The sequence below is a fragment of the Mirounga leonina genome, unplaced genomic scaffold, assembly GCF_011800145.1.
Source record: "Mirounga leonina isolate KUSES-001 unplaced genomic scaffold, KU_Mleo_1.0 Mir_91, whole genome shotgun sequence".
Lineage (NCBI taxonomy): Eukaryota > Metazoa > Chordata > Mammalia > Carnivora > Phocidae > Mirounga > Mirounga leonina.
Window position 1 is genome coordinate 20,263,353 of NW_023270839.1, and position 27,984 is coordinate 20,291,336.

At 51.2% G+C, this 27,984-nt stretch overlaps 2 protein-coding genes across 3 annotated transcripts in view; one reads left to right on the forward strand and one right to left on the reverse strand.

Moving 5' to 3' along the window:
• Window positions 1-8,443, reverse strand: part of TP53BP1 (tumor protein p53 binding protein 1) — a 98,818-nt gene extending 90,375 nt beyond the window's left edge. Inside the window, exon 1 of the mRNA XM_034994089.1 lies at window positions 8,238-8,443. The gene's annotated coding sequence lies outside the window, so the exon portion shown is untranslated. The remainder of the gene's footprint in view (window positions 1-8,237) is intronic.
• On the forward strand, window positions 7,591-27,840 carry MAP1A (microtubule associated protein 1A). Of its 2 annotated transcripts, XM_034994086.1 has the most exons (7): window positions 7,591-7,879; window positions 8,813-8,914; window positions 16,838-16,920; window positions 17,186-17,326; window positions 17,564-25,724; window positions 25,876-26,096; window positions 26,279-27,840. In XM_034994086.1, the coding sequence occupies exons 1-7, from the start codon at window positions 7,642-7,644 to the stop codon at window positions 26,432-26,434; spliced, it is 9,102 nt and encodes a 3,033-aa protein (XP_034849977.1). In that variant the 5' UTR covers window positions 7,591-7,641; the 3' UTR covers window positions 26,435-27,840. The 2 variants fall into 2 exon arrangements, with proteins under 2 accessions (XP_034849977.1, XP_034849978.1); XM_034994087.1 differs by lacking the exons at window positions 7,591-7,879; window positions 8,813-8,914 and adding an exon at window positions 13,794-13,865 and having other exon boundaries at window positions 16,838-17,326.
• Window positions 27,841-27,984: the final 144 nt, after the last annotated feature.

The following is a 27,984-nucleotide window of genomic DNA, read 5'->3' on the forward strand; positions in this document are numbered from 1 at the left end:
TCTAATTAGGTCTTGGCATTAGTTCCCCAGGAGACCAACTAACAATATTCTTTCATATTTTGTTTCTTTTGTTCAGAATGATGTTTTTTATTTTTTATCTATGTGTATACATTTATAGTTTTTTTTAAATCTTTATATTGCATGAAGATACCACAATTTGTTTATCCATTCTCCTACTAGTGGACATTTGGGTTGTTTCCAGTGTGGGGCTATTATGAATAAAGTTCCTATGAACAGCCATCACAAGTTTTTTTGTGAACACATGTGTTTTCATTTCTCTTGGGTAAATGTCCAGGAGTGGAACTACTAGGTCATAGGATAGGTATTTGTTTAATTTTATAAGAAACTTACAAATAGGGCACCTGGGTGGCTCAGTTGGTTAAGCGACTGCCTTCGGCTCAGGTCATGATCCTGGAGTCCCTGGATCAAGTTCCGCATCGGGCTCCCTGCTCAGTGGGGGGTCTGCTTCTCCCTCTGACCCTCTTCCCTCTCGTACTCTCTGTCTCTCATTCTCTCTCTCAAATAAATAAATAACATCTTAAAAAAAAAAAAGAAACTTACAAATAGTTTTCTAAAGTGGTTATCACATTTTATACTACTATTAGCAGTGTATAAGAGTTCTATTTGTTCCATGATCTTGCTAACATTTGGTAGTATAGGTCTTTTAACTTTTGCCATTTTGTGGATGTTAAGTGATAGTGCACTGTGGTTTTAATTTGTATTTCCCTAGGACTAAGGATAAACACTTTTTCCTGTACTTATTGGCCATTTGTGCATCTTCTCTTGTGGCAATCCACTCAAATTGCCCACTTTATAATTGGGTTATCTTTCTTTATTGATGTGTAGATTCAAAAAATATACTCTGAATCAAGTTATTTGTCAGATTGGTCATTTTGAATTAATTTTGGTTCATACTGCTCTAAAACATTTATATTTCAAAGTCAAATCTACAAAATAAATTAAATTTTTAAAAGTCTACCTCCTATCCCTGGCTGCCTCACAGTCTGCTTCTTCTCTCCTCCTATAAGTAACTTTTTTTCAAGTTTTTGGTTTATCTTTGGAGTCATTATTCTATTTCTCTCTCATTCTTCATTTGATCAGACAGGAAATCACATTGGCTCTACCTTTAAAATACTGTGTGTCTAGAATCTCACCGATTCTTACTATCTCCACTGACATCACTCTAGTCTGAGTTACATCATTGCTCACCCAGATTACGGCAAGATCCCTGAGGGACTTCCCACTGTAACCCTTACAACATCTACAGTCTATTCTCAACACAACAGCCAAAGTGATCCTATAAAAATCTAAGTCAAACCACATAACTCCTCTGTTTGAAAGCTTGCATATGTTCCCCATTTCACTCAGAGAAAAAACCAAAGTCCAACAATGCCTATAAGGAAGGCCCTATGGGGGCGCCTGCGTAGCAGAGTCAGTTAAGCGTCTGACTTTCGATTTCGGCTCAGGTCATGATCTCAGGATTGTGAGATTGAGCCCTGTCTCAGGCTCCGCACTCAGTGGGGAGTCTGCTTGAGATTCTCTCTCTCCCTCTCCCTTTGCCCCTCCTGCCCCGACCCCCATGCTCACTCATGTGCTCTCTCTCTCTAAAATAAATAAATCTTAAAAAAAGGGGAGTGCCTGGGTGGCTCAGTTGGTTAAGAGTCTGCCTTCTGTTCAGGTCATGATCCCAGGGTCCTGGGATGGAGCCCCACATTGGGCTCCCTGCTCAGTAGAGAGTTTGCTTCTCCCTCTCCCTCTGCCCCTCCACCCATTTTTCCTCCCCTTCTCTCTCTCAAATAATTAAATAAATAAATAAAATCTTTTTTTTTTTTTTTTTCTTAAAGGAAGGCCCTATGTGATTTGGTCCCTACTATCCCCCTGGTCTCATCTCGTATTCTTCTTTCTCTTACTCCTCCACTCCAGCGACCATGGGCTCCAGATATTCCTTGGATGTACCAGGCACACTGCTACTTTGTATTAGCCATCCTCTCTTTCTACAAGACTCTTCTGCCAGATATCCAAGCGGCTATCTCCCTTACTTTCTTCAAGTCTGCTCAAGTTTCATATTCTCAATAAGACCTAGCCCATTTAAAACTGCAACCTCGGGACGCCTGGGGGGCTCAGTCAGTTGAGCGTCTGCCTTTGGCTTGGGTTGTGATCCCAGGGTCCTGGGATCTAGTTCCACTTCTGGATCCTTGCTTGGCAGGTAGCCTGCTTCTCCCTCTGCCTGCTGCTCCCCCTGCTTGTGCTCTCTCTCTCTCTGACAGATAAATAAATAAAATCTTAAAAAAAAAAAAAAAAGAAACCTGCCACCTTTCCTATCCCTTCACCATTCTTCCCCATCACCACAGCCCCCATCAGCATTCTGAATCACCCTTACCATACCTTCTTTTTTGCCACAGCACTAGTCTTTCCTGACATACTGTATCATTTACCTCTTTACTATTTATTATCTTTCTCCCCCACTAGAATATAAGCTCCAAAAGAGCAGGGGTCTTTGTGTACTGTATATGCTGGCACACAGTCAGTGCTCAATAAATACTACAGAATGAGTGAATAAGTAAATGAATTCCAGACATTGTTCTAAGCATATTTAAGAGATTGTCCCCCTTAATTCTCAAAATAACAATAAGGTGGGATACAATTACTATGATTTTACCGAAGAGAAAACTAAAGCACAGAGTTGGCAACTGCGGAAGTCAGTTGCCTAGAAGCACCTGTGTTTGAGTTTGGTGATACTCCTTAAATCCTTTGTGGAACAAGATGGAACCTTGTTCTATACACAAAGTAAATCAAAAGGGTAAAGTAAATAAATCGCTAAATGAGAATGAAGGTGAACCAAAGCATCCAAGGAAAAAGAGACAGCCTAAACAGAAAGTATAAGAATAACTGAGGGATGGGGTGCCTGGGTGGCTCAGTCGGTTAAGCGTTCGACTCTTGGTTTTGGCTCAGATCAGGATCTCAGGGTCATGGGATCAAGCCCCACTACGGGCTCCACACTCAGCATGGAGTCTGCTTGAGATTCTCTCTCCCTCTGCTCCTCCCCGCCACGCCTGCTCATGCTCTCTCTCTCTCTCTCTAAAATAAATAAATAAATAAATAAATAAATAAATAAATAAATAAATAAAATCTTAAAAAAAAAAATGAAGGAAAGGCAAGTGGCTCAGATTGACTGACTAAGGGTTAAGGCAAAGTATTTGCAAGAGATAATGTTAGAGGGATGCCTGGATGGCTCAGTTGGTTAAGCATCTGCCTTTGGCTCAGGTCATGACCCCAGGGTCCTGGCATTGAGCCCTGCATCAGGCTCTCTGCTCAGCTTCTCCTTCTCGCTCTGCCTGCTTGCGCACGCTCTCTCTCTCTGTGTGTTAAACAAATAAATAAAATCTTTTTTAAAAAAGGTAATATTAGAAAGGGAAGTTAGGGTATATTATGAAGGATCTTCAAGAAAAGAAGAAGGAAGGGAAAAGTTAACTGTGGTTTTGTGACACTGAGAAGGGAACGATACTTCTTCAACCCAAGCATTCCTTCAAGGAAAGCAACTCTATTCTACAAATACCTTTAAAAATGATGTAAAATTTGATTCATACACAGGCATGGCCTCAAAACTAAGTTATACACTTAGGTTTGGATTATCTTTATGACCAGCATGTCCATCACCACAAGAAAATCCTTAGAGGTTCCTGTAGTAAGAGTAGCTTTGCTCAGAAGGCTAAAGGAAAATGGTGGCCACAACCAAACACTAACTTCCATCTCACAGGCTAGTGGAATGGCTAAAGGAAGACAGTATCTCTAAATGTTTCTTTTTTACTTTTGGGAACTACTTTCTTCAACAAAAGAATGAGGGGAGTAAGGGAGGAAAAGGGGTAAATATCTTCATTGTCCTTTTGCAATGTTCTCTGGGGAGAGGGTAAATCCAGTGCCTGTGCTTTTCCCATTATTTAATGTTAACAAATAGCAATTGGGAAAATTATCCAACAGATAATTACTGTGGACCTCCTCTGTGTGCCAGACATAGTAATAAATGCAGATTTCTCCCCCACCTCAACTTTTTCAGAGATTATTTTACTCAGTGCCTCTGCAGATAAACCAGCTGTTCATGCTAAGAGGTGACCCTATGGCTGCTGGTATGCATTATGATCATAGTATTTTCCCCAAAAGCCAAGGATAAACCTCTGACACAGCAATCCTGTAATCCAACACGTCTCTCTCTGTGTAAAGAATGCTTTATAGGCAGAACTGAGTACAGGGTGGGAATCTGAGCTGCATGCAGCTCCTTTTGGATATTTTAGTTGATAAGACCATGCAATCTGGCAGAGCAGGCTGGAATTCTGTCAAATGAGCTCAGATCCTCAGAAAAACTCATGACATTCATCAGGCCAGAAGTAAGGGAGGAGTCAGTGTCTTTTCTTTATGAATTATCAGAGCTGGCTTAAGTCCTGTGGAGACCCCAAGCATTGAAAGCATTACGGTGCCCTCCTTTCCCACATACACATAATTCAAGATGAGTGCAATTAATCCTAATAAAGTTTGTATTTTCTCATGAGGACAATGAAATTTTTTAATTTAATTTAAATTTAAATGCCAAACATGAAATTGTTTCCAGAAAAAATTGAGAGATGCCCTTCTACTTTGTTAAATATGTGCATAATGTACCTATTCAATGACTTATCACTAGATATTGTGAACTGGTGAAGGTCTGAGAATCCTTTAACTGGCTTACACTTAGCCAAGGCTACAATTACCTTTCATACTATTCCAGATTTATACTGTTTTCTGCCTTGTGCCCACTGCAGTGCACACCCAAGGAAAGAGCCTATAATAGCATCTTCCTTTTGCATCTCCTCTAATCTCCCCTTTCAGTGGTAGATCCCGTGACCCCTTCTACAATTCAAGGGTCCTTCACCACAAATAGTTTGAAAAGCATTGGTTGTAATCACTATATCTCCTAATCCTACATGACAAGAGTGTGGAAGAAACTACAGAATAAGGGAGTTCCCAAAAGATCAGATTTGGTCATTCCAGGGGTCAATAGTTAAATGAAACACTGAAGTGGGCTCTATAACCACCACACACTACTGTGGGTTCCTCACAATCATGCATACCACAGGTGCCCAGTTACCTTTTTTTTTTTTTTTTTTTTTTAAGATTTTACTTATTTATTTGAAAGAGAGAGACACAGCGAGAGTGGGAACACAAGCAGGGGGAGTGGGAGAGGGAGAAGCAGACTTCCCGCAGAGCAGGGAGCCCGATGCGGGGCTCGATCCCAGGATCCTGGGATCATGACCTGAGCCGAAGGCAGCCGCTTAATGACTGAGCCACCCAGGCGCCCCCCCAGTAATCCCTTTGGACTGGTCTTTGCGGTGACATCCTTTTACTATTAGGCTCCTGCCACAGCACCCTCTTCCTAAACACAAAATAGAGGTTTATATACTTTGCAATTCATGCATGTATTTCTTTAATATTTTTATTCAGCTTTCTACGCCTTTTACATATGTACATAAGTGTTTTCTGTCTTCAGTTCTAAAATTCTGGAACACAGATACTGATGCTAACCTCCATAGTTTTCTTTATAGAGCATTGTGCACACAGTGCTGTGTGCCATTTGATGCTTGAAAAAATTTTCTGATAATATAATGATGCTACTGGAATCATCACCCAATGGCTGGGATACTGTTAACTAAGGAAAGAGTGGGGTAATTAAGACATAACTGCAGTCAATCTTTCTATGACATTTTCTGCCTTTTAAAGAACAGCCTGTGCTGAATGCTCATCCAGCCTATATGTGCAATTTAGTATTATCATAGCCTGCCTTTGCAGCTGCAATTAACAAAACCTAATTCTAGCAGGGCCTGAGATCATAGACCTGAATTTGTGCCCCTACCATCTGATCAGTGTGTGGTCCTTCCCTATACCATTCAGATCTATTGTTTAACTTCTTTGTCAGACTTGATGAAAGCAGAGCCTGTGGTTAACTGCTGCTGACCCTTATTCTGAGGCTCTGTGGTAGTTAAAGGTCTCATCTTTACAGTTGCTATAGAAACTGTCCCCTTCTTCTCCCTACAGCCTATTCTGGCTTTCTGCCTCCACGTGGCACTCTTGTCTGGTTGCGGAAGAGGAGAACTGCACATCTCTCCAAGCTTTGCCAGACTCAGATCTGCAAATGGTGGGGCAGAGATGTAGCGGAACATTGTTTCATGTGTCATACAGGTGAAGCACCACCACCATCTGATGTTCTGCTAGTACTCTTATTTCTCCTTCTCTGCTACGGAAGGGATTTTCAGAGCCATATCCATTTTTTTTAACTGAGATATAATTGACATATAATATTAGTTTCAGGTAAGGGCATATCCAAACTGACTGCAGAGTAGACTGGCTCTTCAGCTATCACACATGCCCCATGATAAGGACTAGGACTGCAGTGAGGTACTTAGTATGCAGGCACTGTCTAATCCTCCTCAGGGCCTCCAGAGAGGAGGGGGATTAGAATCAGGAACTGTGCTCCTTTCCACCCTGTACTATCCCCAAAATGTAAGGCAAATCCCCAAAATGTAAGGCAAAGAGCTGCTGGAGCCCAAGCATGAAAGACAGGTTCTCTATCTGATACATACATGCACAGAATGATTCAGAATCTTGGGTAAAAGAAGATGCTGGAGTGCAGAGTACGTGATGTGGACACACTGAGGAACGGGGGTGGTAAGACTTAACAGCACACACCATTTTTACAAGAATATTCTAGTCGGTCATAAAACAGTGCCAGCCTTCTCAGTCCTCTTTCCCATCCCCTGGTTCTTTGGTTTTGGACTGGTCAGCCTCTTCGGTTCAAACAGCGCCCCTTCTGTTTTGAGAATTCCCTGGGGAAGTAACACCACTGTCTCCCAAGTTTACCCAACTCACTGTGTCACATTACTTGTAGCTGGGAAGGTCCTTCCTGCGTTTTACTCAGATCCCCCTTGCTGCAGTCTGAGCTCATTGCACTGGAGTCCTGCACTCAGCAGAGATGGAGACTAGCCAAACCCTATCTTCGGCACAGCAACTCACCAGGGACTCAGGGCTGGAAGGTCATTCTGTCCCTCCAATACTGCGCAGCCTTCCTGAGCATTCCCCGGCCTGGGGCAATAGGACAAGTAAAGCGAGGAGGGAATCTAGGACCCTGGCACGCGGGGACCAAAAAAAAAAAAAAAAAAAAAAGCACCAGACAATGATAAGACACCGGCACAGATGGAGACAACGATACAAACTGGGAGACAGAGAGGAGGGACAATATGGCTCCCCTCAGTTCTGGCGAGGCTGCGGAATTGCCAGACAGTACTTATCTGGAAACATCCTAACTAGAAGCTTCTTCCGGCGCCGAGGCAATCGACTCGCCCCTCCACCGAGTCCCTCGGAGCCCCACCCCTGCCCAAGTCTGGGTGGGCGCTCCTTATGGAAAAGGCGAGGGGGATGACAGGGGCAGCCACCACCCCTCGGCCGCGGGTGTCCGCAGGGCGGGAGCATCGCTGCCCCAGCCCGGCCCCTGCGGCGCCAGGGCTCCACCCCCTGACAGGCATCAGCCAATGAACGGTTCCTGCCGCCTGCCTTTAAGAACCGCGCACACTCTCCCTGCTGCGGACGCCGCCGGCCTAGCACTCCAACGGAGTTTCCATGGAGACCGAGGCTGGGCCCGGGCGGCCTAGCGGCGTTGCCATGGAGACAAGCCCCGGGCTGGGGCTCCGAAGCCCCGGCGCTCTGCGGGCTCAAAACCCCGCGGAGCCGCTGTGCGAGGCCGGAGCCGCAGTGGCGGCCGCACGCTGGGACCTGCGGAAACACTCTTTGCTCATCGTGATCGGTGATATCGGTACAGAGAGTCAGCTGAGGGCCGTGCGGGCCCACCTTGAACAAGGTGAGCCTCTGTCCTGGCCGCGCTTGGGGCATCCTCCATCCCGTGCTTCTCCGCCATCTGTGTACGTCTGCCTTCTCCATCCCTAGGTTGCACTGACTGAGATCTGCGCTCCCTGTGAATCTGAATCATCAGCCCCGGTCACCTGCATCTTCCATGTCGTGCGTCCATATCGTCTCTAGCTACTAACCTTCGCTTCCCCATCCCTCCCGCACGTCCCATGGCGTTCCGCAACGCCCCCGAGGCAGGGGAGCTCTACACAGCCCCTGGGGCCACTCTGGCCACACCCCTCCCACACGCAGTGTCTGGGGTCAAGTGTCTTGAGAGTCCTCATCATCCCCTGGAGAGTCCATGTTCCTACCTTAGTTTCTTCTTTAGGGTCCCTGAACAGGAACAGGGTGCTTTCTGAAAGCCGCGGACAAATCTTAAATCTCTCAGTGCCAGCGGTAAACCTAAGAGAGTGACCTTCGTGGCCAGAAGCTCCTCAGTCCTCACCTCCCTCTCCAGTTGCCTGCCTGTGGCGCAGTGCTGCGGAGCCCCCTGCGGGTGGAAGCAAGCTGCGGAGGGGTGGAGGCAAGGAGGGGGCATGGAAGGAGAGTCTAGAATACTGTTTAGCTGTAAAGCCCAGGAAGGCAGTCCCCAGTATCTGGGAACTGGCCCTCGTGTCACCTCTATCACAGTTGGGCAACTCTGCAGGAAAATGACTACATACAAACCCATTAATGACCAAGTTTAGCTTAAACTCTGCCCTTCTCTCTCTGGCTGAGGCAAAGCTCAAGAAAGGCACAGGACGTCTTAAAGACGTCAGTGAGGCTGATCATGGCAGTCCTTATCCTCTCTCTGTCCTTACCCCTTCTGTGAGCTTTGGAAGTACTCCCCTAAGTCCACCTCCACTGACCTTATCTAGAGCCCTCTTTTTTTCTTTTTCTCTCACAGGGATTCTCTCCTGGAACATTGACTTATCATCTTTTGACTTGAACCAACAATTGAGACTCTTCATCACCCGGCACCTAGCTCACTTCTCCTCAGAGGTCAAAGGTTAGGACTAGTGTCATTTGTCTCAGTTCTTTGGGTGAGGGTTGATTACAGAAGAGCAGAGGTCCAGTCTCTCTGGCAGAGCTGGCTTTGTGGGAGGTTTGGGTTGGGCAGAAGGGAGGGACTCTTGGGGGGAAAGTTGCAAGGCTCCAAAGCTATCCTTGCATACCCAGTACCCTTTGCAGACAGTTGGTATGATGCTGGAGGGAGCCTGCAGAACAGAATTTCTACCTGAGAAGAGGGTGGTTTATGGACAGCTGTTGACATGCACTAAGGGAATGAGGTACTGCTATTGAGTGATCAATCATCTCCCATGCAAAAATCCACTCTCTTTTTGTGTTCCCCCCCCTTTTTTTTTTTTTAAAGATTTTATTTATTTGAGAGAGAATGAGATAGAGAGCATGAGAGGGGGGAGGGTCAGAGGGAGAAGCAGACTCCCCGCCGAGCAGGGAGCCCGATGCGGGACTTGATCCCGGGACTCCAGGATCATGACCTGAGCCGAAGGCAGTCGCCCAACCAACTGAGCCACCCAGGTGCCCCTGTGTTCCCCTTTCTGTGTATCCTAGTCTCCTTGCTTCTCTTTATAGAGACCTGTGAGTCCTCCAGTCACCTTCCCAGGTCCTTGTTTAGCACTTTTCCCTCAATTTGTACAGCCTACGGTTTCAGGATTTCTGGTTCCTCCTTCCGTTCAGCCAACAGATCTCCAGAGCAGAGCAGAATCCCCGTACCAAAGGCTGATGAGCACCGTCAAATCCAGGGTGGAAGCAGGGTCTCCTGGATTTGCAGCCACAAGAGCTAGTCACACTCTGAGATTTGGCTCTGAGATCAAAGTTTACAGGATTCAGTTTCCCATTCTGCTGGGTGGGAGAAATGGGTTAGGGATTTAATAAAATATCTTAGGAGCTATCATTCCATGTCAGTATCTGTGGGGAGACTGCAGAAAGCCCTATGTCCCATTATAAATTGGTGGGCATCTGGTCATGATATCGGTAAATGCTGACACGCCAGTCCATATGCCAATGCCTTTATGGAATATAAAATCCAACCAACTCAACAGTCACTGCCACCAAGTGACTGAAATCCTATCTCATACAGATAGGTCTCAATTATCCAGTGTAGTGGATAATCACCTCCCCATTCTCTTCATACTCCTCCTGCTAATTGCCCCATCTTTAGTCATTTCCCTGATCACTGACTCCTCTAGAGATGCTCCTAGAGAAAGGCTATGAGAGGGTTAACATATTCCTTTATCCTAGGAATATGTGCAGCATTTAAAAAAATGTGAAGCTGGCATCTCCTTGATGTGACTGGCTTCTTGTGAAGCTAGCCACTCACTGTTTTGAGACTGCCTCTGTTTAGAATTATTCATGTCATGGCTTCCTCCATTAGCACTGATGATTGAAAATTGACAGTGTTGCCATTTATTACTCCTGGGATCTCTGGTGCAAGCTGGATAAGGGGATGACAGCAGATGAAAATGAAGGACTGAATTGAAGTTTGGGGGGATATCTGCTGATGTTAACAGTTCACACTGAATTCTCTAACTTTGTCCTCTGGGCCACAGAAACTTAAGAGTAGGCTGCTTCCTGGAATGGTGTAAGAATGAACAGAACTTAAACCGAAATGCTTAGCCATTCTTCAGATTAACATTCGGGGATCCTTGGGAAGATACTTACAGAGAGATGCATAGTTACCCTCAGGCATCTCTCAGAAATAAGCGCTACTATATAAACACCTGCTTGACCTTTTTTTAATCAAAGAGTTTTGCCATGGTGTCCGCCAGGAGCATAGGACAATAGTCCCAAGATCAGGGCTCACTTGAGCATACTGAATTTTTTTTAGGTTTGGACATTTTCATGGTGGCCTGTCTATGTCCCTGGAGAACAGTGGAGAATTTCCTGGAAAAACCCACATGGCTCGAGACAGCCACAGCCCCACCCCGGCTAGCTCCTCTTTCAGCTGTCCCCACAAACAACAGTCAGCCCAGAGCAGCTGCAGCCGCTGCCCCGCCCTTCAGCCTCCCACTGGAAGAGAGGCAAGGGGAACCAGGCTGCTGGGGTGGGCGTAAGGGTATATGCTAGTACATTATGACTTAATCCTTTCTGCCCACCCCACAGGCAAGGCCACCATCCTTCTCACCTCTCCTCAACCCTGCGACACAAAGCCGAGAAAGGGGACAAACATGTATCCTACAGTGTCAGGGCAAGTGCAATCTTTCCTATCCACTATCCGCTCCTCACTGTCTCGAACACAGAAAAGAAGGACCCACTGATGGAGAGTCAGTGGCCCAGCTCCTTCTAGCGGTCAAACCTGGTAAAGGCTTTCTTTACAAGGTGAATTTTGCGCCAGAAAGTCTCCAGTGGTGACTTGGGGCCTTCCTTTCTAAATCCTACAGAGAATCTGGAGCTTCCAAGCATTATAAAACAAACCCAGAAACTATTAGGACATGGAAAACTGAGTTTAAACAACACTCTGATACTTCTACTATTGGGCACCTACAGGAAAGGGAGAGACTTTCATAATATATAATTCATGATTGATATTTTAAGACTCTAAGAAACATACTGAAGGACGAGTTTTAGGCCTTCTGTTACTCTCCATTACCACTGATGTGCTCTGAAGGTGGTAGTTCTGTTACTTCTGCAAACATGAAAGTCATTCTGTATTAATATAGTAGCTCACTGGCCCCTACAACTGGGGGTCTGCACTGCTATCTGAAATGGGAGAGCAGTGAACATGAATAGTATTTTAAGTCCCTTCCTGCAGGCATCTCCAATACTGGGCTTACTTGGGAGATAAGGGTATACTCTAGAGTTGGTCTGGTCTGAGATTCTGATTAGGATTTCCCTGATCATAAATCTTCCACAAAAGGGAGACAGACTTCCAGGGCCATGTGTGCACTGCAGGTTTAGGATTCTAGGAATGAAGCACTTTTTTAATCTTCTATGCAATTCATTCCTCCCTGCATTATTAAAAGGTGGTGCTAACACTATGCTCATTTTATAGTTCAGGAAACAAGCTTTCAGAGAGGTTAAGTGGCTTGTTTAACAGCATGATTAATAAAATGGTGGAGTCACGTCTCAAATCCAGGACTTCTAGTCGCATTTTGGGTCTGAGCTCAGGCCTCTCTCTCTTTGGCATCTCATCATTTCATTGCAGCAGAGCCTAGGAACACAGCAGGTGGAGGGTCAGTTGTGGTGGGTGGCTGTTCAGAGGGTGAGGGCTGAAGGAAAACTCCAGCGTGAGTTGGAACTATGCCCAGGGTGTGGCCCTTGGGGGCAGCAGCTGAGAATAAGGGTGGGCTCTGCATTGGGCTGGGAAATGTTATTTTGTTCTCAAGCCAAATGTCTACTCAAGTTTCCCTCTTAGCACGCTCCAGAGAGCCCTAGAAAGCAGGTAGGAGATAGAAGGTTTGAGGTGGGAAGAAATAAGAAATATGAAGTTGCAGAAGGGAGGCGTTTTCCTTTTGTGATGCTCAGAACTCAGCCTGGTTTGTGTTGTGTATCTCTGCAGATGGCCTCCTCAATCCAAATGGGGCTGTTGCCATGTTGCTGCTTTGCATCTCCGGATCTAAGCAAGGATTCCTCCTCCTCCCCCCCCCTCCCCCCCCCCAGTTCTGGTGACTCAGCTCCTCCTCTCCTCTGGCTACAGTTAAGCGAGGGGGGGGGGAAGGGGGATGCTGAGAGCAAAGACTATTTTGGCTTCTCTGACCTTCAAAAGCAGCTCTTGGCAGTCTGGGGCAAGGGTGGGGCTGGTGCTGGGGTTTGAGTGGGTGGATGTCAATGTGTGGAAGGCATTAGGAGTTGGCCAGGACTGGGGAGGGTTGATGGAAGGGAAGAGGGCAAGGAAGGACTCTGTGGGAGCATGAGCATCACTGGGTTGGAACTGTGTGCTAGAGCTCTTGAGATCCTCCCTTTGAGTCTTTTGAGTCCTGAGACAGAGGTAGAGACTAAGGGAAACAGGACCAACATTGGAAGGATCAAGATAGTATAAGAAAGAGACATCAGAGAGAAATAGAAAAGTACAGAGACAAGGAGAGCACAGGGACCCAAGACCCTACAAATTCATAAGATTTGTTTTAACCCAAAGAGTACTTTATGCTGCACTTAATTGGCCTGGGGCCCTGGTGATCCCCCTTGGTCCCTGTTAACTCTTTCACTGAAAAGCAGAAAGCACCCAGCCTCTTCAGATTCAATGACCCAAGAATTCCAAGTATCAGTGCTAGTGTGGGGCTACTTGGCAAAGAACTACATACAGCTCCCAGGGTCCCTGTGCCCCACCCCAGATGGGCTAGGGATCAAGTGTCCACTCCGGAATTTCAACCTACCCTGCAATCTAAAATGAGACTTATTTCTACCTTCCCCTGGTTTCTGCAGCTGTGGCTCAGAAGCCCACAGAACTGGCACAACCCCATCCCCAGCCTTCATCTCAAGCAGTCCCCTCACTCTTCATTCTTGCGGGTCCCAGCCCCTTTGTCTCCTGCTCCTCCAGGAATTGAAGGTCATTCCCTGGATCTGAAGGGAGAGGCGGCAGATGGTTCCTGAGGAAAGGGGGAGGGCCCAGGCAGCCCATACCTCCTGTATCCCTGCAGTGTGCCCTAACACAGGGCTTTTGGCTGGTACTAAAAGAGTATGTCTTGACTAAACAGCATCGGGGCGGGGGGAGAAGGGCCCTGTGGGCCATTGGAGAGCACCCGGGCTCTTTGAGCTGCTAGACAACTCCTCAGCCCCCCAGAGCCAAGCAGAAGCCCCAGAGCACTGACATGATGAAGGCAAAGAAACAGTTAAGTCTCCAGTGCCTCGTCATGGACCAGCCCCTCTTCCCCGCCCAGGCGCCGCCCTCCCCATCAAGCGCCCCCCCCCCCACCACCCCAAGTGCGGCAGACTCTTCCCTCAAGCTGCCGGCTGAGGCCGGAGCTGCAGCCTCCATGAGGGGCTCCCGCCCACACCCCAGGGTAAGAACCTAACCGAAGGGCTTTGCATGGGGGGTGGGGGAATGCTGCGGTAGGGTTAATGGGAAAGGAGTTGATACCTAATCTGGTGTGTTTGGAATTAGCCCAGCAGAATGGGCAAGGTGGGGGAACAGAGAGAGAAGATGAACATTACTGGCTGTGGGATCGGCCTGGACCCAGGACCAGGTGGAGGCCAGTGGGGCTCGGGACTGTGACAGTCCACCTCTCAGGCTGGGCTGGGTTGGGAGACATCAGCCTTGGGGCAGCAGCAGGGGGTGGTGTCACTGGCTCTGCCTGGCAGCCCGTGGTGCTGGAGGAGTTTGGGGGCTATGTCTTCGGGCAGAGGCAGAAGAATCTGAAGGAAAGGTGGATGTTATGGGACTGCGCCTAATGGGAGGGTCTCTGGTGTCAGCTGCTGGATTGCTCAGCTGCTCCTATGCTGGGGGTGAGCAGAATAGCGAGTTTTTGCCAAGTAAGGGAAAGTGGGGGACACTGTGGGGGGAAAAGGGGAGGAAAGGGTCATTAAGACGTGGCACGCGCCTCTTCGCAGACCAACCTATTCGCAGTGGGCTCCCCGCTCCCCATTCCCTGCGGCCAGCTTGAGACCAGGACTCTAAGCCCCCACTTCTGGCTCCCTCTGGAGATTGAGAGGCCACTCCGGAGATTGAGAGCACTCCCTCCCCAGCAGCTGCCCTGCATTCCCAGTCCTGTCAACCCCACAGGTTCCAAGTCTCAGCCCCACCCCCACCCCATCTCCGCTTCTCTTCCCAAGATGGGGGCTCTGGAACAGAGGCGCCAGTTTCTTCTCCCTCTCTGCGTCCCCCCTCCGCACCCCCCATGCAGAGGCAGCCAAGAAAATGACTTGTCATGCTGGGGTGGGGGGTGGGGGCGGAGCTGGAGTCTGAGCTCAGCGCGCACACTCACATACACTCACACACTGCGGCAAACTGCAGCTGCCCAAGCGGCACCCCCCTCTTCTGCCTCACTGCGGAGACACCTGCCCTCCTGCCTGCTCAGCCTCAGCACCCCAGCCCACCTCTACCTGGGTCATCACTGGCCAAGGGGAAGTGCCCCTGCCTCATAAGAAGTCCTTTCCGAAGAAAAAGGAATAACAAGTCAATTCCCTTCAGTGGGATTGCTGGGGAGCAGAAGAGAGAAATAGGGCTTTCTCCCAGGCCTCAAAAGGAGGGGTGCAGGATATAGACCATGTAGTTGCCGGTCAGAATTGGAGAGCACATGGGTGAGGAAAAGGGCCTTTCGCCAAGACAGGAACGGGGATCAAAGAAGTCTAGTGGTTATACACAAGGGACTGTGAGGAATGGTCCACTGAGGGGAGGAAGAGTGGTAGCTAGAAAGCAAATCAGTCTGTACCGCAGCTATTTCTCTTTAGACTCTCCTAGCTTGAATGTGTGGCCCTGTGCGTGTATGTTGTGAGGAGGGCAGGAACTGCCTACGCTAGCCTGGCCCTTCCTTGAACCTTGATACCCCTCACCTGCCCAAGCCCTGCCCCAGCCTGTCTCTAAGGTGGTTCTCATCCTCTGAACTGATCTCAAAGCTTCCCTCGGTTCCCAAGTTAATAGAAGAGAACCCTTGAACTCCTTTTGGGCCCCACCCACCATCCATGAGGTTTGTTCTTCCGACACACCGACACACCGTCCATAGCTCATTTCCCCTGCAGCTGTAAGTGCATCCCATGCTGCTGGATCTGCTTGATCCTGGCACTAGGGCTCTTGCCCTTAACAAAGGCCCTGGCCCCAGGCTTCTCTCATCCAAACCCCAGAAAAAGGAGAGGGCTGGGTCCCATAATCTAGGGGACAGATGATGAGCTCTCCCACCAATATCTCCCAGACAACCCACTCGCAGGCCATGTGTTCAAGTCTGTCTGCAAGGAAGGGCAGGAACAGAGGATGGCAGCATCCTCCTTCCTTATTTTTGAACCTGCCACTTTCTTTTTTGGCTGCACTGCTTGGTGTTTCCTGTGAGTCTGGAGAAGGGAAGTAGATAGGGAATTTGAGGCTGTCTTGTCTTTCTCCGTGGCCTGGGAAACATTCTGAATCTCTCCGCCCTTGTTTGTTTCTTGTTTGTGGACCCCTAGCTCGAGTTTGTGGCCTGCCATCTCCATGGCAGAGGGCCCATAGGAGAGGGGCAAGGATGAGAGAAGAAACGATTCACATGGGATGGGTTGTGGGGCAGTGAACCAGGCCCCTCTTGTGTCTGGGGCATATGGAGGTGAGGTGGGAGAGGGAATTGTGGAAACAGTATGTTTGTGGGCATGCTGGTAAGCACAGGCTTGGCCTCTGAGGAAGTAGAGAACAGAATGAGAAATTACAGGCCTATTTCTCCTCTTTGAATTGTAAAACCCCAAAGGTTTAGAGGGATAGAAACTGAGTCTTTTGGGATGGGAATTCTGGCCTTGGATAGGGGATGGAAAGGAGGATGGGGAGTCCATAGACACTGCGAAGAAGTGTCTATGTCCTTATTTCCAGGGATTCTGCTGGCGCGAAAGCCCAGGACAGAGGCAGGCTAGTGGGGAGAGAGCTGAGTAAGGATCATGATCCCGGGAGCCCTTCCTCCAGCAGAGCCCCCCATCCCCAGGCAGCACCAGGAGCTTAGTGCTCGAGAGGGACAAAAGCTTCTTGTCACTAGGGCAGCCTGAGGCAGGAGTTCCAGGCGGAGGGGGTGGGGGTACCAGACTGAGCAGACAGAGGGTGTGGCAGATGAAGGGAGTGAGAAAACTGCCAGTGTAGGAGAGGGGGAGGAGAAAACCCTGAAAGGGAAGGGCTAGAGGAGCCAGTTCCTAGACCTTACTCAGCAGTATCCAAAGTGGCAGGATCTAAGGATAGCTAGGCTCCTCTTTCCCCTCAGCGCCATTTTCTGATAGTATATTCTTTTCTCTCCTGCCCCACACAGTGCCTCCCCCTTTAGTCTATACCCGCTCTCTTCAATACAAAATCCTGCATCTCTCCCTCCCTCAGGCCAGAGGACCCTCTCCCACCAGAGTGAGATCCTAGAGACCATCATCCTGGTAAACCCCAGTGCCGACAGCATCAGCTCTGAGGTAAGACCAGGGCTTGGGCCTTGCCACGAGGGCCTGCTGGAAGCGCTATCACCCACCTCTGCCAGTACCACTGCTGTAAGGCCAAGAATTCCTGGACTTGGCTTTGAACCATCTAAGCCACCTTATGCTCCCCAGCCCCACGCTGGAGATGCTGTGGGCCTACCAGTGGGGAACGTGTCCTTGCAGTACTGCTGGGAAGCAGGAACATCCAGTGCCCTTCCCTGGGTTTCCTACATCTGTGACCACTCCCCGCTTTCCCTTCCAGGTTCACCACCTCCTTAGCAGTCCATCAGCTCACAAACTACTGATATTGAGTGGGCAAAGTTTAGAGCCTGGGGGAGACCTCATCCTACAGAGTGGTACCTACTCTTATCAAAACTTTGCCCAGGTCCTTCACAACCCAGAGGTAAGGTCCATGTCTGCGTATCTGGGAGGAACAAAAAATGGGGTAGGGCTAGAGCTGTGGGGAGGGATCCAAGGATGGGAAAATCTCATGTTGCTTGACCAGAGCGAGCTCTGGCTGAAAGGTAGGAGGAAATCCCCTCGCAAAGTGGTGGAGACTAGCAGATTGGATCTAAGTCGGGTTAAGGCGACCCCAGGTCTCTACGTGACCTGATCAGCCTTTCATCTCCCATTCTTCTAGATTGCCCAATTGCTCAGCAATAGAGACCCTGGGATCCAGGCCTTCCTCACTGTTTCCTGCTTAGGGGAGGGTGATTGGAGCCACCTGGGCCTATCCAGTGGCCAAGAGACCCTGCACCTCCAACTAAACCCTGAGCCCACGCTGCCCACCATGGATGCTGTGGCCGAGTTCTCCGAGTATGTCTCTGAGACTGTGGATGTGCCATCTCCCTTTGACCTGCTAGAGCCCCCCACCTCAGGGGGCTTCCTCAAGCTCTCCAAGCCTTGCTGCTACATCTTCCCTGGTGGCCGCGGAGACTCTGCCCTCTTTGCCGTCAACGGTTTCAACATCTTGGTGGATGGTGGTTCTGATCGCAAGTCCTGCTTCTGGAAGCTGGTGCGGCACCTGGACCGCATTGACTCGGTGCTGCTCACACACATCGGAGCAGACAACCTCCCAGGCATCAATGGGCTCCTGCAGCGCAAAGTGGCAGAACTGGAGGAGGAGCAGTCACAGGGCTCTAGCAGCTACAGCGACTGGGTGAAGAACCTCATCTCCCCCGAGCTTGGAGTTGTCTTCTTCAACGTGCCAGATAAGCTGCGGCTGCCTGATGCCTCCCGAAAAGCCAAGCGCAGCATTGAGGAGGCCTGCCTCACTCTGCAACACCTAAACCGCCTGGGCATCCAGGCCGAACCTCTGTACCGTGTGGTCAGCAACACCATTGAGCCTCTGACCCTCTTCCACAAGATGGGTGTGGGCCGCCTGGACATGTACGTCCTCAACCCTGTCAAGGACAGCAAAGAGATGCAGTTCCTCATGCAAAAGTGGGCAGGCAATAGTAAAGCTAAGACAGGCATTGTGCTGGCTAATGGGAAGGAGGCTGAGATCTCGGTGCCCTACCTGACCTCTATCACTGCTCTGGTGGTTTGGCTACCAGCCAACCCCACTGAGAAGATTGTACGTGTGCTTTTTCCAGGGAATGCTCCCCAGAACAAGATCTTGGAGGGCCTAGAAAAGCTTCGGCACCTGGACTTCCTGCGGTACCCTGTGGCGACACAGAAGGACTTGGCCTCTGGCGCTGTGCCTGCCAACCTCAAACCTAGCAAAATCAAACAGAGGGCTGACAGCAAGGAGAGCCTCAAGGCCACTGCCAAGACAGCTGTGAGCAAGCTGGCCAAACGGGAGGAGGTAGCCGAAGAGGGAGCCAAGGAAGCCCGTTCAGAACTGGCCAAGGAGTTAGCCAAGACAGAGAAAAAAGTAAAGGAGTCATCTGAGAAGCCCCCAGAGAAGCCTACCAAACCTGAGAGGGTGAGGACTGAGTCGAGTGAGGCCCTGAAGGCAGAGAAGCGAAAGCTGATCAAAGACAAGGTGGGGAAGAAGCACCTGAAAGAAAAGATATCAAAGCTGGAAGAGAAAAAAGACAAAGAGAAAAAAGAGATCAAGAAGGAGAGAAAGGAGCTCAAGAAGGATGAAGGAAGGAAGGAGGAGAAGAAGGATGCCAAAAAGGAGGAGAAGAGGAAAGATACCAAACCTGAGGTCAAGAAAATTTCCAAGCCAGACCTGAAGCCCTTTACCCCTGAGGTGCGTAAGACCCTCTACAAAGCCAAGGCCCCTGGCAGGGTCAAAATGGACAAGAGTCGGGCTGCTCGTGCAGAGAAAGAGCTGTCTTCCGAGCCCCAGACACCCCCAGCCCAGAAGGGGGCTGTACCACCCCCAATAGTCAGTGAGCACAGGGAACTAGCTCTGTCTTCACCAGAGGACCTCACACAAGACTTTGAGGAGATGAAGCGTGAGGAGAGGGGGTTGCTGGCTGAACAAAGGGACATAGGACTAGGAGAGAAACCACTCCCTCCAGACACTGCAGAGGAGCAAGCCCCGAGCACAAATGGCCAGGGGATACCACCCTCTGTCCCAGGGCTGGAACAAGAAGAGCCTATGATGAAGGAGAGAGAGGTTGTCTCAGACATCCCTGAAGAACAAGGCGGTAAGGATAGAGGCCCAGACTCAGGGGCTGAAACAGAGGAAGAGAAAGATACCTGGGAGGAAAAGAAGCAGAAGGAAACAGACAGGCTCCCTGATAGAACAGAAGCCAGAGAGGAAAGTGAACCCGAGGTAAAGGAGGATGTGATAGAGAAGGCCGAGTTAGAAGAAATGGAGGAGTTGCACCCTTCAGATGAGGAGGAAGAAGAAGAGACAAAGGCTGAGGGTTTTTACCAAAAACATATGCAGGAAGGCTTGAAGGCAACACCAAGGGGCAGGGAGGCCCTCGAGGGCCGGGAAGTAGGACTCCAGGGCAAGGCTCCTGAGAAGGAGACCTCGTCATTCCTAAGCAGCCTAGCCACACCTGCAGGAGCCACTGAGCATGTCTCTTACATCCAGGACGAAACAATCCCTGGCTACTCAGAGACAGAGCAGACCATCTCAGATGAGGAGATTCATGACGAGCCAGAGGAGCGCCCAGCTCCACCTAGATTTCCTACAAGTACATATGACCTCCCTGGGCCTGAAGGTCCCGGCTCCTTTGAGGTTAGCCAGCCTACAGACAGTGCTGTCCCTGCTGCCTCCAGCAAAGGCTACGGAGCGCCAGAGACTGAACTCACCTATCCCCCCAACATGGTGGCTGCCCCTCTGGCTGAAGAGGAGCACGTGTCCTCGGCCACCTCAATCACTGAGTGCGACAAGCTTTCTTCCTTTGCCACATCCGTGGCTGAGGACCAGTCTGTGGCTTCACTCACAGCTCCCCAGACAGAGGAGACAGGCAAGAGCTCCCTGCTGCTTGACACAGTCACAAGCATCCCCTCATCCCGCACTGAAGCCACTCAGGGCTTGGACTATGTGCCATCAGCTGGAACCATCTCACCCACCTCCTCCCTGGAAGAAGACAAGTGCTTCAAATCACCACCCTGTGAGGATTTCTCTGTGACTGGGGAGTCAGAGAAGAAAGGAGAGATTGTAGGGAGAGGTTTGCCTGGAGAGAAAGCCGTGGGAGAGGAAGAAGAGGAGACCACAAATGTAGAGATGTCTGAGAAACTTCCTAGTCAATTTGGAGCCCCGATGTTTGGTGCCCCTGGGCATACCCTACATCCAGGGGAACCAGTCCTTGGAGAACTGGAGGAGCGCTGCCTCAGCCCGGATGATAGCACAGTGAAGATGGCCTCTCCTCCACCATCTGGCCCACCCAGTGCCACCCACACACCCTTTCATCAGTCCCCAGTGGAAGAAAAGTCTGAGCCCCAAGACTTTCAGGAAGCAGGCTCTTGGGGAGGAACTAGGCATGCACCAGGTGAGGGCAAGGAAGATGCTACAGAGCAGATAGTTAAGCCCGGGCCTGAAGAGGTCACACTAGAGGAGGAGGGAAAAGTGCCTCCTCCCAGGAGCCCATATGCCCAGGAAACACCTGTCAGCATCGTTGGGGGACATACAGGCTGCACTATCGAACTGTTACCAGAACAGGACAAAGCAATAGTCTTTGAGAGTGTGGAGGCAAGAGAGCCCACAGGCCCAATTCTGGGAACAGAAATCCTTCCCAGAGATTTGAGAACATCACTCCAAGAACCTGGTGAAATTCAGAAAGATGAGGTGCTCCAATTTCCTGACCAAAGCCTCTCCCCTGAAGATGCAGAGTCCGTATCTGTACTCAGTGTGGTCTCCCCAGACACAGCCAACCAAGAAACCATCCCCAGGTCTCCATGTGACCTGACAGAGCAGCAGCTACACAAAGCCCTTTGGCCAGAGGTATCTCCGGAAGACACCCAGTCACTTTCTCTCTCAGAAGAGAGTCCCAGCAAGGAGACCTCTCTCGATATCTCTTCTAAGCAGCTCTCTCCAGAAAACCTTGGCACCCTCCAGTTTGGGGAACTAAGCCTTGGAAAGGAAGAAAAGGGGCCTCTGATGCAGGCTGAGGACACCTCTCACCACGTAGTGCCTGCATCTATTCCAGAACCCCGTGCATCCACAGTGTCACCTCCCACAGATGGGACCACTGCATATCCTGCTCTGGCAGACATCACAGATGAGAGCCCTGATGGAAAATTACCTGCCAGCCCCTTCTTTCATTCTACATTGTTGGGAGATGGGAAGCACTCACCTGGTGTGATCAGCAGCCCTGGTGAACACATTCTGACACCTGATAGCTCCCTCACCAAGAGTCCTGAGTCTTTGCCAAGCCCTGCCATGGAGGGCATTGCCATGGAGTGGGAAGGTAAAGTTCCAGAGGTGAAAGACAGAACCCCAGAGCAGAGGGACAAGGGACCTGAACCAAAAGATGAAGTCCTACAGCAGGACAAAACTCTGGAGAAGGATATTGTTGTAGAGCAAAGGGATACAGCCATTAGTCAGAAAGATAAGGCTCTGGAAGAAAAGAACAAGGCTGTAGAACAGCAAGATGAGGCTTTAGAACAAAAAGGCAGAGACTTAGAACAAAGGGTCACAGTCCTGGGACACCAGGACAAGGCCCTGGAACCAAAAGACAAAGACTTAGAACAAAAAGACAAGGTTCTGGAACAGAAGGACAAGATCCTAGAAGAAAAAGATGAAACCTTAGAACAAAAAGTCAGAGACGTTGAACATAAAGACAAACCTCCAGAGGACAAGGTCTCTGAACCAAAGGGCAAGGCCTTAGGACAGACAGGCGAAGCCCCTAAACAGAAGGACAAGGCTCATGAACAGAAGGATAAGACCTTAGAACAAAAAGACATAGACTTGGAACAAAAAGGCAAGGCCCAAGAACAGCAGGACGAGGCCTCGGAAAAGAAGGAGGAGGCCTTAGAACAAAAATACTGGGCCTTGGGACAGAAGGCTGAAGCCCTAGAACAAAACAATAAGGCTGTTGAAGAGAAAGATAAGGCTCTGGAAGACAAGGACAAAACTCAGGAGCAGGAGAGCCCAGTGCAGGAGGATAAAACCGTGAAACCAAAAGAGAAGGTCCTAGAGGAAAAATCTCCAGAAAAAATTGAGGCTGTACAACAGAAGGAAGAAGCTCTGCTAGAGCAGACCAAAGCTCTCGGTCTGGAAGAGAGCCCAGTGCAGGAGGACAAGGCCCGGGATCAGGGAGAGAAGTACTGGAAGGAGCAGGATGTGGTCCAGGAGTGGCAAGAAACATCTCCATCCAGAGGGGAGCCAGTTGGAGAACAGAAGGGGCCTGCCCGGACATGGGAGGACACATCTCCTGAGCAGGAGGACAGGTACTGGAGGGGCAGAGAGGATGTGGCCCTAGAACAGGACCCATACTGGAGGGAGCTGAGCTGTGAGCGCAAGGTGTGGTTTCCTCATGAGCTGGATGGCCCGGGGGCCCGGCCACGGTACACAGAGGAGCGGGAGAGCACTTTCCTTGATGAAGGGCCAGACGATGAACAAGTGCCCCCACTGGAACACACGCCCCAGAGCCCCTGGGCCTCAGACTTCAAGGGTTTCCAGGAGTCCTCACCACAGAAGGGGCTGGAGGTGGAACGCTGGCTTGCTGAGTCACCAGTTGGGCTGCCACCAGAGGAAGAGGACAAGCTGACCCGCTCCCCTTTTGAGATCATCTCTCCTCCGGCCTCCCCACCTGAGATGGTAGGACAGAGGGTTCCTCCAGCCCCAGGACGAGAAAGCCCTATCCCAGAGCCTGAGCCCATGCCACCTGTGAGGAACGAGCCCACCACCCCCTCGTGGCTGGCTGACATCCCACCATGGGTGCCCAAGGACAGAACCCTGCCCCCTGCACCCCTCTCCCCAGCTCCAGCTCCCCCCACACCTGCCCCAGAGCCACACACTCCTGCGCCCTTCTCCTGGGGCACAACTGAGTATGACAGTGTGGTGGCTGCAGTGCAGGAAGCAGCAGCGGAGTTGGAAGGTGGGCCATACTCCCCCTTGGGGAAGGACTACCGCAAGGCTGAAGGGGAAAGGGAAGAAGAAGGTGGAGCTGGGGCTCCTGGCAGCCACCCTCAAAGCTCAAAGGTCCCAGAGGCCAGCGAGAGCCATGCCACCAAGGAGCCTGAGCAGATGGAGCCCGAGCAGAGAGAGCCCACACCCTATCCTGATGAGAGAAGCTTTCAGTACGCAGACATCTATGAGCAGATGATGCTTACCGGGCTTGGCCCTGCTTGCCCCACTAGAGAACCTCCACTTGGGGCAGCTGGGGATTGGCCCCCACGCATCTCAGCCAAGGAGGAGGCTGCTGGCCGAAACCCATCTGCAGAGAAGGAGCTTTCATCTCCTGTCTCACCCAAGAGTCTCCAATCTGACACCCCAACCTTTAGCTATGCAGCCCTGGCGGGACCCACTCTACCCCCCAGGCAGGAGCCTGAGCCAGGGCCAAGTGGGGAGCCCAGCCTTACCCCACCTGCAGTGCCCCCCCGTGTTCCTATCCCCCTGAGCAAAGGCCCAAGCCCCGCTCTTAATGGTAATATCCTGAGATGTAGCCCAGATAGGAGAACCCCATCCCCCAAGGAATCAGGCCAGGGTCACTGGGATGACAGCACTAGTGACTCAGAGCTGGAGAAGGGGGCTCGGGAACAGCCAGAGAAAGCGGCCCAATCCCCAAGTCCCCCTCACCCCATCTCTGCAGGGTCCCCCACATTGTGGCCTGAAAGTGAGGCACAGACCAGCCCTCCCTCGGACTCACCCCTGGGTCCTGCCCGACCCAGCCTGGACTTCCCTGCTTCAGCCTTTGGCTTCTCCTCATTGCAGCCAGCTCCCCCACAACTGCCCTCTCCTGCTGAACCCCGCTCGGCACCCTGTGGCTCCCTCGCCTTCTCTGGGGACCGAGCTCTGGCCCTGGCTCCAGGGCCCCCCACCAGAGCCCGGCATGATGAGTACCTAGAAGTGGCCAAGGCGCCCAGCCTGGACTCCTCACTGCCCCAGCTCCCATCACCCAGCTCTCCTGGGGCCCCTCTCCTCTCCAGTCTGCCACGACCTGCTTCACCAGCCCTGTCTGAAGGCTCCTCCTCTGAAGCCACCACACCTGTGATTTCGAGTGTGGCTGAGCACTTCCCTCCTGGCCTGGAGGCTGCAGAACGGGGGTCTGGAGAGCTGGTCCCAGGAATGGAACCAGCTGCCCACAGCCTCTGGGACCTCACTCCTCTGAGCCCAGCACCCCCAGCTTCCCTGGACTTGGCCCCAGCTCCAGCTCCAAGCTTGCCTGGAGACATGGATGATAGCACTCTGCCCTGCCGCCTGGAGTGCACAGGGGCCCCCACCAAGAAGCCAAGCCCCTCCGAGAGTCCCTCTGGGGATTGTGCCGCCAATGGCCCAACTGAAACCAGCCCCAACCCCCCAGGCCCTGCTCTGGCCAAGGCTGAGAAAGAAGCAGCTGAGACCTGCCTTGCCTGGGAACGTGGGGACTGGCCTGAGGGAGCGGAGAGGAGTTCCCGGCCTGACACACTCCTCTCCCCTGAGCAGCCACTGTGCCCTGGAGGGGCTTCTGGAGGCCAACCCAGAAGTGGCTCCCCTGAGGTTGAGGCTGGGCCCCAGGGATGTGCTGCTGAGCCCTGGCCCCACCGCGGGGACCTCTCCCCATCCTTTCTGAACCCACCTCTGCCCCAGTCCACAGATGAAGGTGACCTCTCAACTGAAGAAGCTCGGCTAGTAGGGAGAGGGGGACGGCGCCGGGCAGGGGGCCCAGGGGCCACAGGGGGCCCATGCCCTGTGGCTGATGAGACACCTCCAACATCAGCCAGTGACTCAGGCTCCTCACAATCAGATTCTGATGTTCCACCAGAAACTGAGGAGTGCCCATCCATCACAGCTGAGGCAGCCCTCGACTCAGATGAAGATGGGGACTTCCTGCCTGTGGACAAAGCTGGGGGGGTCAGTGGAACTCACCATCCCAGGCCTGGCCATGACCCACCCCCTATCCCTCAACCAGACCCCCGCCCATCCCCTCCTCGCCCTGACGTGTGCATGGCTGACCCTGAGGGGCTCAGCTCAGAATCTGGGAGGGTAGAAAAGCTACGGGAGAAGGAGAAGGCACAGGGGAGAGTAGGGCGCAGGGCCCCAGGCAGGGCCAAGCCAGCATCTCCTGCCCGGCGTCTGGATCTTCGGGGGAAACGCTCACCCACCCCTGGTAAAGGGCCTGCAGATCGAGCATCCCGGGTCGCACCCCGACCACGCAACACTCCAAGCCAGGTCACCCCAGCAGAGGAAAAGGATGGACACAGCCCCATGTCCAAAGGCCTAGTCAATGGACTCAAAACAGGACCATGTAAGTATAACATGAAAGGTGGGAGAGACGGTGGGTTGGGGTTGGGTGTGGCTGGTCAAAGACTCCAGGAGTAGGAGGGATTGTGGGAGGAAGAAGATTGCTAAAAGTGTTCTACTTTACCTCTCCAATGAGTCCTGGCTTGTCTCTACAGCGGCCTTGGGTTCCAAGGGCGGCTCTGGCTCCCCCGTATACGTGGATCTCGCCTATATCCCGAATCATTGCAGTGGCAAGACTGCTGACCTTGACTTCTTCCGTCGAGTGCGTGCATCCTACTATGTGGTCAGTGGGAATGACCCTGTCAATGGCGAGCCGAGCCGGGCTGTGCTGGATGCATTGCTGGAGGGCAAGGCCCAGTGGGGGGAGAATCTTCAGGTGAGTGGCAAGGGATGCCGAGGAGGAGGTCTGGTCGAAGCTTACTCTGAGGCAATAGTGGAACACAGTCTCTATTCATAAAAGGACTGAGCCCTTCCTATGGGCAGTGGACTACTTCCTAGACCATCAGGCATGATGCCCCATCCTCATGTCACATCAGGCATTTCTTGTCTCCCTCCTAGGTGACTCTGATCCCTACTCATGACACAGAGGTGACTCGCGAGTGGTACCAGCAGACTCATGAGCAGCAGCAACAACTGAACGTCCTGGTCCTAGCTAGCAGCAGCACCGTGGTCATGCAGGATGAATCCTTCCCAGCCTGCAAGATTGAGTTCTGAAAGAACCACTCTCCTTTCCCCAAGGATCTGCTCCCCCAGCTCCCTTAGAGAATGGCTATTGCTGAGTCCTTTGGGGTTGAGGGACGTGGGAGCTGGGGTGGGGGAGACAGGGGACAGGATGTCTTTCTTATTGTGGGAAGTTGGGCTGGGCTAAATGCAGGGGTTGTCCCTCCCCCTCATCCATACCTGAGAGGAGTTTCAAAACCAAAGGCAACAGGGAGAGGATAGAAGGAGGGTAAAAATTAGATCATCTGATGCCTGAGAACCCTGGAGTGACCCCTTCTCCTAACACTACCAAGTGTTTGTATTGGGTGGGAAGTAAGGATGGGTCTCAGCAACCTCCTCCCTCATGGAGTGAGATCATATCCCCAAACCCAGGGACCTCTTTATCTCTATTTAGCATTCTAAGGAAGGATCTCCAGTAGTAATTTATGTGATCCGAGGGCAGGATTCTGTCAGTGAGGTGCCCAGAGCTGCGCCCTTTCCTCCATCTCCCATACTCTTACCCACCAGGGTCTGGGTTCCAGCAGGGGTCCAGGGGTACACTGCTGCTACACTGTCCCACTGCTTCCCTCCATATCTGAATGTCTCAATCCAAAACTTGAAGCTCTTTTGACCAATAGACTGGTGAGAGAAGAAAGTTACTTATCCTCCCAGCCCCTGCTTCATATCATTCACATCCCAGAGCTGTGCCCAGACCAGGCCTATTGGGCAGCACAAAGGGGCAAGGAGAGCCCAGCCCCAATCCCAGAATTCTTCCAAGCTCCCTGACCTTTTGAAGTTTTCACCCACCCATTCCAATTATCCTCATCCCTTGTCATCCCCTGCTTGGCTTCTCTGCATGTGGTCATCTGCTGTGGCCTGGTGTGTAATGGGTTAAAAATAAGCCACTGCCTGACATCCCAACATTTGACACCCCAGCAACGTGTGACTCCCCCAACATTCCACTATGCCATCCTGCAGCTGAAATGGGAACATTGGCTGCCTTTCCAGCCCCAAACTCTTGGACAGAGGATCTGGGAGGTAGAAGCCATGCCAGAGAACTTGGGGAAAATGAGAGGGAGGAAGGGAAGAAGGAGACAAAGCTGAGCTAAAGCTGAACTCCTACTGAATAAGATGAAAACAGGCTGGAAAAAAAAACACCCCAGGAGAGGACCTCTCCCCAAGTAAGCCAATGAGCAGCCCTGCCAGACTACTGCCGGACTGAGAAATCCAGACGCTCGTCAGGGCTCGGCTTCTCTGCCAAATGACTGTGTGGAAACCAAAATGAGCCGGCCTGTGTTCTTCCTAGCTCCCACCCTCCCCGTGCTGCTGTGCTCTGCTCCTCCCCACACTTCCCTGCTATAGTTCCCAGCTGCTGTAATGGAGCCGCCTCCAACTCTAACAATAAATTCAAGTTCATTACAGATGCTGTAGTGCTGCTTAAGCTTTTTCTGACTACACAGTGCTTAGTTGCTGGGCCTTGGCTTCTACCTCTCTGCTTCTCCCAGCACTGTCATTTATCTCAATGTCTTTGATAACTGGAAGCAGCTCCAGGACCCAAGGAGGCC